Here is a 10,164-nt window from a genome sequence, read left to right on the forward strand (position 1 = left end):
AGGTTTAGAATAACACGATGGAATTCAGTCACATTGCCGCTCGTGGCCTTTCACCGCTGCTTGTGCCTTTTAATTCATCCCTTCCAGAGATACGCGAGCCTGATTGATGCCAAGCTCCATCCTGCTTCACAATGGAAAATCTCGGCCTAGTCTAGCCGTCATAGTCATAGTGTGAGGAAAGTGTTCCACGTGGCAGATCGACACGCGTCACGCGCGATTCCAGATTCCAGTAATCGAACAGGCCATCAGGCCTCTGTTCATTTTGCAAATCAACGTAAACGGTTCTTCCCCCCCCCTTGCAGAAAATTCGATCGCAGGGAGGAGATTTTAATTTGTATGTTAGTACGAGCGTACGAATTACATAAATATATTGCGCTATCAAACGTTGTTAAAGTTAAATACCACGAAATGATAAGATGCTTTTATGTGTGAATTTTATAGATCGTTTTATCACGAACAGGAAAGAGAGAGATGTAAATCACGCTGGCGAGATAACAACTACTTTATATATGAGCCGCAACAGTGCGTCCAGCCTATCGATAAAAGTGTGTCGCTTTCATATTTATCACGCTCTTTAATTTTAACGAGAGGTATCTGTTATAAAAACTAAAATTTCGTTAAAATTCCTTAAATCAATATCAATATTAATTTCAAGTAATATATTGCAGTTTTTAATAATTCCGATCAAAAAGTCAATATTTTGAAAGTCGGATTTCGTGAATCTATAAATATAAAGTTAGGAAAGTAGAGGAGATCATGGGTGAAACTAAAGAACGTGTTAACTTGAGCGACGTGAGTGACAAGTTTACGGAGGAGGTGCTGGCTGACGTCCTGAGTAGAGCGTATAACGGGAAGAAGGTACAGCTGACAGATTGGAATTTTGGCGAGGGATTTGCCAAGGGTGACAGCTACATGTCGACTATGAACAAGGGTAAACTGTCCGGTATCGTGGACGGTAATCCGAAGCAACAAGTGCAAGTTAATATCGTCGTGAAGTCGATTCCCAAGAACATTGGCAGAAGAAAGACTTTTAGGAGCGGAGAATTCTTTGGTAACGAAATCATATTTTATACAAGGGTGAGAATGCATGAAGCTCTTCTTCTGTGTAATCGGAAATACAGATGTATCTTTTGGAAGAAAAAAAAATAGATTCTATTTGTATAATCGAATAAAACAAGTGCCTCGGTCTCATAAACGAGTGTTATTTTACATTACAGGTTGTCCCGAAGATTGAAAAATTCTTAGCGGAAAAAGGACAAGGCAATCTACTGTGCATACCACGTTACTTGGCTTCTTACATGGACGGTGAGAATGATTTCATAGTCTTGGAGGACGTCTCTCCCCTGGGATTTGGACCTGCGTCCAGACAAAGCTGCCTGGACTGGGCGGAGTGCACCGTGATCTTGAAAACCTTGGCGAAATTTCACGCTATTTCATTTGCGTACAAGGACCAAAAGAAAGAGGAGTTCGCAGAAATTGCAAGCTACTTGAAAGAAACCTACTTTAGCAGTGAACACTGGAACTGGTACCAAAAATTCCATGTAAGTGATATTACGTTGCATCTTAATGTAATTATCGGTAACATTATCTTTGCTTACAGAAAAAGCTGACGGATATAGCTAAACATGCGTTAAAGATGGAATATCCCAACAGTAAAGCCGAGAAGCAATTCAATTCCTATGAATTTGGTTCGCTCTATCACAAATGCTCAGAATTAATTGAGAGGAAAGATGCTCCGACGTCTATTATAACCGCGGGTGACTGTTGGGCTCCGAATTTTCTAGTCCGAGACGCCGGGCGAAATAAAAAAGAAGCACTAATGCTGGACTTTCAGCTCGCGCGTTGCGCTAATCCTATCACGGATCTATCGCATTTAATTTATTCTTGCACTCAGAAGTCATTTCGAGATCAGCATTATGATGATATATTGAAAATTTATCATTCCGAATTGAGCAGCGCCATTAAATCTCTTGGATCCGAACCAGAAAAGATTTATCCATGGGATTTATTTATGAGAGAGGTAAAATCACTATTTTGCGTCCGAAATTTTAAAAGGGTATCGTACTAATATTGATATCAATTGCAGGTGAAGGAGTATTTCATAATTGGATTAACGTTCTCTATGGAAGCTGTACCATTTTGTCTATTGGATCCATCTCAATCATTCGATTTAGATGCCATTATCAAGGGCGACGAGGCAGTAAATATTGTTGATGTAATGACATTATCTAATATCGAAACATCAAGTGGAAGGCAAAGATTAGCGGACGTGATAGTTCACGCCGTTGAAAAAGGATACATATGATGCGAAAAAGCTTTGCTACTTATAAGATCCCCTGCGAAATAGAATTAAAACTAAGAAACGTATTCGACATATCGACATAATTTCTCTTGCGACACTTGTAACAGAAACTATATACAATCTAAATAGATGAAACATTTTTAATCCCTCCTTGTACCAGGGTGCCTCTTGAACATCAATTATTCTTCTGATAAAAAATATAGAATTTTTTAAAATACTCTTTAAATATTTTTTTACGTGTTTATATATATATGTATATATATGTATGTATATATATATATATATATGTTTATATATATATGTTCCGTAATGTAAATATGGTAATTGAATTATGATATTCACGTACAATTACATCAGAAGCAATATGCTTCTAATAGACAATGGATCTGTTTTCTGTTGTTGAACTGGCTGTGCAAAAAAAGATAAACTCTTGAACTAGCATAGCTACATAGCTGTATAGTTCAACAACAGAAAACAGACCTTGATGTGTTTCTAATTCGTCATTCTTTTAAATTTCTTTGTCGCGGCGAAGTAAATTTCCAAGATTTCTGGAAATACTGTATATAATCTTCATTATAGTTTAATCTAGCATGCCAATAATACGCATGTACTTGATGTACTACATACATCCCATGACTTATCAAAAATTCGGAGCACACCCTTATCAGCATACAATCACAAGAAAATATGCAATTTCATAGCGGAAGAAAAGTCAATAAAGGCCAGACTGTCTTTATTGGTATAATAAATATTTGTACATCATTAATGCTTTCGATAACGTCCCTACAATTCAATGCCGGGGAACAAAACGTTCGACAAAAAAGGGTCGTTTGTAGTTTTTGCGTTCATTAATGTAGTACTTATAACACAACCTCAGGTTCTTATCAACCTCCTGAACAAAATAAATTCTCTCGGTTCTTCCAGCTCCAGCGATGCTCGTAAGGTTATGTTTCCGCGGTGCAGATCGATGGCAGAAACCCGCGCATGATCACTATGATCAGATGGTCTACAGTCAGACTACAGTGTTTAGGTTTAGAATACACGATGGAATTCAGTCACATTGCCGCTCGTGGCCTTTCACCGCTGCTTGTGCCTTTTAATTCATCCCTTCCAGAGATGCGCAAGCCTGATTGATGCCTCTTAATGATGCCTCTTAACAAGTTCCATCCTGCTTCACAATGGAAAATCCCAGCCTAGCCCATAGTCATAGTGTCAGGAAGTGTTCCACGTGGCAGATCGACGCGCGTCACGCGCGATTCCAGATTCCAGTAATCGAACAGGCCAGGCTCTGTTCATTTTGCAACGCAACAATCTACGTAAACGGTTCTTCCCCGCCTCCTCCCCTTGCAGAGAATTCGATCGTAGGGAGGAGACTTCATGCAAATTAATTTGTATGTGAGTACGAGCGTACGAATTACATAAATATATTACGCTATCAAACGCTGTTGAAGTTAAATACCACGAAATGATAAGGTGCTTTTATGTGTGAATTTTATAGATCGCTTTATCACGAAGAGGAGAGAGAGATGTAAATCACGCAGGCAAGATAAATCACGCCGGCGAGATAACAACTACCTACTTATACATGAACCGCAACAGTGCGTCAGCCTATCGATAAAAGTGTCGCTTTCATATTTATCACATCACGCTCTTTAATTTTAACGAGAGGTATCTGTTATAAAAACTAAAATTCCGTTAAAATTCCTTAAATTAACATCAATATTAATTTCAAGTAATATATTGCAGTATTTAATAATTCCGATCAAAAAGTCAATATTGTGAAAGTCGGATTTCGTAAATCTATAAATATAAAGTTAGGAAAGTAGAAGAGATCATGGGTGAAAGTGGTGAAACTAAAGAACGTTTTAACTTGAGCGACGTGAGTGACAAGTTTACGGAGGAGGTGCTGGCTGACGTCCTGAGTAGAGCGTATAACGGGAAGAAGGTACAGCTGACAGATTGGAATTTTGGCGAGGGATTTGCCAAGGGTGACAGCTACCTGTCGACCGTTAATAAGGGAAAACTGTTCGGTATCGTGGACGGTAATCCGAAGCAACAAGTGCAAGTTAATATCGTCGTGAAGTCGATTCCCAAGAACATTGGCAGAAGAAAGACTTTTAGGAGCGGAGAATTCTTTGGTAACGAAATCATATTTTATACAAAGGTGAGAATGCGTGAAGCTCTTCTTCTGTGTAATCGGAAATGCATGTGTATCTTTTGGAAGAAAAAAAAATAGATTCTATTTGTACAATCGAATAAAACAAGTGCCTCGGTCTCAAACGAGTATTATTTTTACGTTACAGGTTGTCCCTAAGATTGAAAAATTCTTAGCGGAGAAAGAACAAGGCAATCTATTGTCTATACCACGTTACTTGGCTTCTTACATGGACGGTGAGAATGATTTCATAGTCTTGGAGGACGTCTCTCCCCTGGGATTTGGGCCTGCGTCCAGACAAAGCTGCCTGGACTGGGCGGAGTGCACCGTGATCTTGAAAACCTTGGCGAAATTTCACGCAATCTCATTTGCGTACAAGGACCAAAAGAAAGAGGAGTTCGCAGAAGTTGCAAGCTACTTGAAAGAAACCTACTTTGGCAGTGAACACTGGAACTGGTACCAAAAATTCCATGTAAGTGATATCTCGGGTACTCGCAACCCGTCGCGTCGCGTAAAAGAGTCACGGTCGGTCTCGCTCCGCGTGTACTTGGCACGAGACACTACCGTGTCTCTTGATTACGTTGCATCTTAATGTAATTATCGGTAACATTATCTTTGCTTACAGAAAAAGCTGACGGATATAGCTAAACATGCGTTAAAGATGGAATATCCCAACAGTGAAGCCGAGAAGCAATTCAATTCCTATGAATTTGGTTCGCTCTATGACAAATGCTCAGAATTAATTGAGAGGAAAGATGCTCCGACGTCTATTATAACCGCGGGTGACTGTTGGGCTCCAAATTTTCTAGTCCGAGACGCCGGGCAAAATAAAAAAGAAGCACTAATACTGGACTTTCAGCTCGCGCGTTGCGCTAATCCTATCACGGATCTATCGTTTTTAATTTATTCTTGCACTCAGAAGCCATTTAGAGATCAGTATTATGATGATATATTGAAAATTTATCATTCCGAATTGAGCAACGCCATTAAATCTCTTGGATCCGAACCAGAAAAGATTTATCCGTGGGATTTATTTATGAGAGAGGTAAAATTACTATTTTGCGTTCGAAATTTTAAAAGGGTATCGTACTAATATTGAAATCAATTGCAGGTGAAGGAGTATTTCATAATTGGATTAACGTTCGCTACGGAAGCTGTTCCATTTTGTCTATTGGATCCATCTCAATCATTCGATTTAGATGCCATTATCAAGGGCGACGAGGCAGTAAATATTGCTGACGTATGGTCATTATCTAATATCGAAACATCAAGTGGAAGGCAAAGATTAGCAGATATAATTGTCCATGCAGTTGAAAATGGATATTTATGAAAATGAAAATTGTTACATGTAATTAGCCTTTTCGCATCGACATAGAAAATTATGAAGCATGACTGCTTCATTTTAACAAAATAATAATGCACATTATTGGAATTAATATATATAATGTACTGAAGTAAGTAGTATTGGAATAGTATTATTGATATATATTAATATATATGTATATAATTAACTTTAATAAAATCTTACTTTCACATATTTATATTTTTTCAATAGATATATATCTCAAAATTATATATTCATACATATCTGGAATAAAATTTTATCCGGTTTTTATTAAAAATATGTAGAATTAAATAAAATAGACAATCTATGTCTTTTTGTATAATTTTAATTATAACAACGTAGATTAATGAAAATATAATTTGTATAAGAGAAATATATATCCACCCATTAACTTTTCATTAGTTCATATATATGATATATATGATATATATCTAAAATTTCGTGTTATCACATAGCAATATTAACAGGGTGGACAGTGTTGGTAGAAATATTTTGTATTTTTTCTTTCTTTTGTTTCTTTTTTTTAGGAAAAGTACATCTATTACTGAAAAGCATAATATGTTAATGATAAGTGCATCACAGATGCATATTTGATGTTAATAATCTGCGCAAAGCAAATAACTTTTAAAACGTTGAAAAATGCCTTTCTCGCAATCGATAGTCCTCTTGTGTATCTACTGCAAGAGATCGCGGTAAAGTTAGTTGGATGTTATTAAAAGTCACGTGATGTCGAGAACATTGCACGGATGACATATTCACATATATAATAGCGCAACGGTGTATATCACTATGAGACACACGTCTATGCGTTTTGATGCTGAGCATTGATGGTCACAACGTTACTCGCATCGAAAACAGTTGTGTCCTCATCGTCCTCCTCTTCTAGTGGCAGCGGTCGCATCTCGACGTCTTGCCTGTGTGTGAGGACACCGTATTTTCGAACCAACTGGGCGCGTGTCTTACTTAACCTGCCGATAAGAGTAACCATTAAGCCATTAAGTACATAATCCGTCATATAGATATATGTGTATATCGTTCTTGCGATACTGTTATCTATTAAAACGCACCTAAAACTACGGAACACGATGTAGGCCATGACAAGGATGCTTAGTCCCACGAAGACTAAGAAACCACGTACAAGAGCACCAGTGTTGAAGGACGTGTGGCCTTCGCTGGACTGTCATGTCAAATCAATAACAAGAATAAATAAATCAATAACTAAGAATACATCAAGACAGTGATATAATTTTATGTGGTATGAAACGCTGTCTATAGATTTAAATTTACATTATCCAGGATGTTCCTAAAAAAAATGCAAAAAACCAGCCTATTATATAAAATAAATAGTGTAAAGGTACATATTCTTTCCACGTATAATAATAAATATAAAACATTAATATCTGCTAATATTAAGGTCTATCCAGACAAACTTGCATAGGTGCATAAGCATATGCATAAAGAAATGGATTGGTCTATTTCCTTATGCACATGTATATGGACAATCAATTTTCTTATGCTTATGTTTATGTGTTATGCAAGTTTGTCTGGATAGACCTTTAGTCTATCTATTAATATGTAAGATATTCATATTTAATAATTGGTCTACTAATTACTAATGTAGCACAATTTGCACAATATGTATATTAACATTAATATTTGCGGCATGCTGCAGTTTTACGCAGTTATGTATTATAACTAGAAGCAACTGCTTTAGTATAACCAAGATACAAATTATTCTCAAGTTTTTTCCTCAGGCACTGATAAAAAGTAGAGAATGATAACGAAAATTATTCTGGTGCGTAATAAGCTGCTAATCAATTTTTTCTACCCGCCGACTTCACTATGCGTTTATCTCTGCAGCGTATGCAAGAAACTATTGCCTCTGATCTTGATTTAGAATAAAAACAGAACACAAGATGAGAGCGATTCTTGTTCTCCAGAATATAAGAGTGGTACAAGTTTCAGATCAGCAAAGGGCTGCTTTTGCATACGAAAAGCATTCACATTTTACAGAACCGTCTGCATGAGAGCAAAAAATGTAGAAAAAGGATTTTCCTTCTTAAAGCATTATGTAGAAAAATTTTATTTCACGTTCTCGTCTCTCATCTTTTCGCGTGGGATTTTTATCTCCTTGAATGTATGTTCACTGTGTTTATTCAACTTATGTTGAGTAAATGCTAATACATATATCATGCTTATACAGTAATATGTCAATTAAATATGAATATAAATATATAGATATTTATATATCAGTAAATAGACTAATATTAGCGGATATTAGTGTTCAATACTTATCATTAAATGTTTATTTATTATATAAATAATTAAATACATGGAAGGAACATATTCGTAACCTCCACACTATTTACATAAGATAAATAAAATCGTGACCGCCGTCCACAGTCCCCGATCAAACGAAGGTGGTGCAAACCTCGTTGGACGTGTCCGCGGTGTGCGAGGTTTTGTTCGCGACGGCGATGTCCGACGGCAGCGGCTTCGGGGTTATGTTGTCGTGCGTCCTGTTGCCGTCGGGCGCCGGCTTCTTCGCGTCGGCGGTAGACCCGGCGTCCGCGGTTTTCCGGTTGCCGTCCTTATCGCCGTGCTTCTCGTTCGTTCCTACATTTTCGTTTGCGACCGCGGGCGCCTTCTCGTCCACGTCCGCCGACGGCGGCGCGTCCCTCTTCTCCCGAAAACTCCCGTCGCAGACCGCCGTCTGCGCCAGCAGGAAGATCAGCAGGAATATGAAGAATTTCAGCTTCTGGATCTTCAACCGCGTCATCGTGCCGTGTCATTTAAGCGGCGACGGCGACGACGACGAGCTCTTTCAGTTTTTCACGCGGTTTACGACGCGACAGCTCGACGTTCCGGCGCGTTCTCCATGTTGCTCAATATTGCTCGCCGCTCGACGCGCAAAACCAGACAGGCCAGACCCCGTCTCTTCCTCGTCGCGCTTCCTCCCGGACCAGCTGTTCCGCCACGCGGCGCGGCGCGGCGGCCTTCGGACAGTTCCGTCATTCCGTGTCGTCCTCGCGCGCGCGACGCGACGCCCCCGACCCCCGGGACCCCGTGCACGCACATGTCGGTCGCGTCGCGTGCGTGATTAATCGCGGCCGGCCCTCGCGTTAAATGTTAATGCTCGTCCAGACCCAGACACTCCAGATTGGTGGCCGCGCGCACGTGTGCGTGTTGTGCGTGTGTGTACGTCCTGAATGATAACAGTATCAGTTAACTATCTGTTCGTCCTGGCCATTTTCGGAGCAGCACTGCTTGAAGGCCATTAAATATAGGAAGAAGAACTATAAGACTGTATATTAATTATATGTACTAATAGGTATTAATAAATATACTAATTATACTGACATTAATGGAAGGAATGTATTTGCGAACTTGTGTTCACATGATTTATATAATGTGGTAGAATTTGATCAAACATCCTTTAGGAACATCATCGTGTGTTATAAAAAATTTAAAGAAAAATCTGTGAAGTGTCTCATATATCGCGTGTAACATTTAATTACATTGCTGTCTCAATTTATTCTATTATTTTTGTATCATTATTGATCACGTATGTATACATATATACATAGTAGGTGCGTCAGTCTCTGGGCTAAACCCCAATTAACTTGATCGCCGATTAACTTGTTAAACGAGATACTGTACTATTAACGTGGATGGAAAAATTAATTTTGTTTAATGCATGGAAAGAAAGATTAGATCGGAGACGGTAAAGCATGGCAGTTACAAAAATATTGACATGCAATTCTGCCGAATTAATCACCAATCAAGTTAATTAGAATTTAGTGGAAGTCATCCCCCTCCCCCCATTCGCGATTCCGGATGCAGTTTTATGCAAAATGAGTTCGCAGATCGCTCGTTCTTGTTTATATTTGCTCTTCGAATCCTTTTTTTCTCCTTTCCACGAACGAACGTTACGGTAATTAATAGTCAGGTTGGTTGTTAATCGCGTGACCGCATCGGCGAAGCGATCGTATAGATAATTAAGATGCTATCGTTGGCGATATCTTGTTGCTTTTAACCGGAGGTCAAATCTAGGCGGGACAAGCTCGATCCAAGGTCTTCGTAAACTTTTCCAAGAACTAAGAACAAATAAGTTTGTAATGGGAACCCTCTAAATGGCTCCCTTTACGAGGGTTTATTTTAGCTGAACAGACATGGTATTCTAGTAAAGGATTGATAAAACACCGTTGTGTTTCTTTCTGCCTCTCGGCAGGCTCGAGTATCCTTTCGTTCAAGACTCGATTATTTCCAGCAAAATAAATGGAAGTATATCATTAAATGCCGTAGGTACCTACCTGCTCGTTTTAAGATTCGAAAGCGACTCGTTTTACGTGCGTCTGTACA

General features: G+C 38.8%; 3 protein-coding genes across 8 annotated transcripts; 2 read left to right on the top strand and 1 right to left on the bottom strand.

The window, feature by feature from the left end:
• The first annotated feature begins 6 nt into the window (after positions 1 to 6).
• LOC139812631 (uncharacterized) lies at positions 7 to 2,446 on the top strand. 3 transcript variants are annotated; one of them, XM_071777610.1, is made up of 5 exons: positions 7 to 590; positions 669 to 1,077; positions 1,218 to 1,541; positions 1,601 to 2,020; positions 2,087 to 2,446. In XM_071777610.1, the coding sequence occupies exons 2-5, from the start codon at positions 757 to 759 to the stop codon at positions 2,303 to 2,305; spliced, it is 1,284 nt and encodes a 427-aa protein (XP_071633711.1). In that variant the 5' UTR covers positions 7 to 590; positions 669 to 756; the 3' UTR covers positions 2,306 to 2,446. The 3 variants fall into 3 exon arrangements, with proteins under 3 accessions (XP_071633711.1, XP_071633712.1, XP_071633710.1); XM_071777611.1 differs by having other exon boundaries at positions 7 to 338; positions 461 to 1,077; XM_071777609.1 differs by having other exon boundaries at positions 7 to 1,077.
• A 223-nt stretch (positions 2,447 to 2,669) lies between these two features.
• LOC139812630 (uncharacterized) lies at positions 2,670 to 5,994 on the top strand. 4 transcript variants are annotated; one of them, XM_071777605.1, is made up of 6 exons: positions 2,670 to 3,697; positions 3,801 to 3,970; positions 4,049 to 4,466; positions 4,606 to 4,929; positions 5,083 to 5,502; positions 5,569 to 5,994. In XM_071777605.1, exons 3-6 carry the CDS (start codon positions 4,137 to 4,139, stop codon positions 5,785 to 5,787), a joined length of 1,293 nt encoding a protein of 430 aa, XP_071633706.1. In that variant the 5' UTR covers positions 2,670 to 3,697; positions 3,801 to 3,970; positions 4,049 to 4,136; the 3' UTR covers positions 5,788 to 5,994. The 4 variants fall into 4 exon arrangements, with proteins under 4 accessions (XP_071633706.1, XP_071633707.1, XP_071633705.1 ...); XM_071777606.1 differs by having other exon boundaries at positions 3,776 to 4,466; XM_071777604.1 differs by having other exon boundaries at positions 3,801 to 4,466.
• A 286-nt stretch (positions 5,995 to 6,280) lies between these two features.
• LOC139812632 (uncharacterized) lies at positions 6,281 to 8,879 on the bottom strand. The gene is made up of 3 exons (XM_071777612.1): positions 8,234 to 8,879; positions 6,870 to 6,979; positions 6,281 to 6,770 (listed from the first exon to the last, which is right to left on the bottom strand). Exons 1-3 carry the CDS (start codon positions 8,579 to 8,581, stop codon positions 6,605 to 6,607), a joined length of 624 nt encoding a protein of 207 aa, XP_071633713.1. The 5' UTR covers positions 8,582 to 8,879; the 3' UTR covers positions 6,281 to 6,604.
• Positions 8,880 to 10,164: the final 1,285 nt, after the last annotated feature.

The sequence above is a fragment of the Temnothorax longispinosus genome, chromosome 5, assembly GCF_030848805.1.
Source record: "Temnothorax longispinosus isolate EJ_2023e chromosome 5, Tlon_JGU_v1, whole genome shotgun sequence".
NCBI lineage: Eukaryota > Metazoa > Arthropoda > Insecta > Hymenoptera > Formicidae > Temnothorax > Temnothorax longispinosus.

What these genes read in the sequence shown, in the direction of transcription:
- LOC139812631 (XM_071777609.1), top strand. Translation starts at nt 757, where the DNA reads ATGGGTGAAACTAAAGAACGTGTTAACTTGAGCGACGTGAGTGACAAG. An exon ending in AAATCATATTTTATACAAGG is followed by an intron (nt 1,078 to 1,217) that starts GTGAGAATGCAT and finishes TTTACATTACAG; the next exon opens with GTTGTCCCGAAGATTGAAAA. An exon ending in ACTGGTACCAAAAATTCCAT is followed by an intron (nt 1,542 to 1,600) that starts GTAAGTGATATT and finishes CTTTGCTTACAG; the next exon opens with AAAAAGCTGACGGATATAGC.
- LOC139812630 (XM_071777606.1), top strand. Translation starts at nt 4,137, where the DNA reads ATGGGTGAAAGTGGTGAAACTAAAGAACGTTTTAACTTGAGCGACGTG. An exon ending in AAATCATATTTTATACAAAG is followed by an intron (nt 4,467 to 4,605) that starts GTGAGAATGCGT and finishes TTTACGTTACAG; the next exon opens with GTTGTCCCTAAGATTGAAAA. An exon ending in GGGATTTATTTATGAGAGAG is followed by an intron (nt 5,503 to 5,568) that starts GTAAAATTACTA and finishes AATCAATTGCAG; the next exon opens with GTGAAGGAGTATTTCATAAT.
- LOC139812632 (XM_071777612.1), bottom strand. Translation starts at nt 8,581, where the DNA reads ATGACGCGGTTGAAGATCCAGAAGCTGAAATTCTTCATATTCCTGCTG. An exon ending in CCGCGGACACGTCCAACGAG is followed by an intron (nt 6,980 to 8,233) that starts GTTTGCACCACC and finishes TTGACATGACAG; the next exon opens with TCCAGCGAAGGCCACACGTC. An exon ending in ATCGTGTTCCGTAGTTTTAG is followed by an intron (nt 6,771 to 6,869) that starts GTGCGTTTTAAT and finishes TCTTATCGGCAG; the next exon opens with GTTAAGTAAGACACGCGCCC.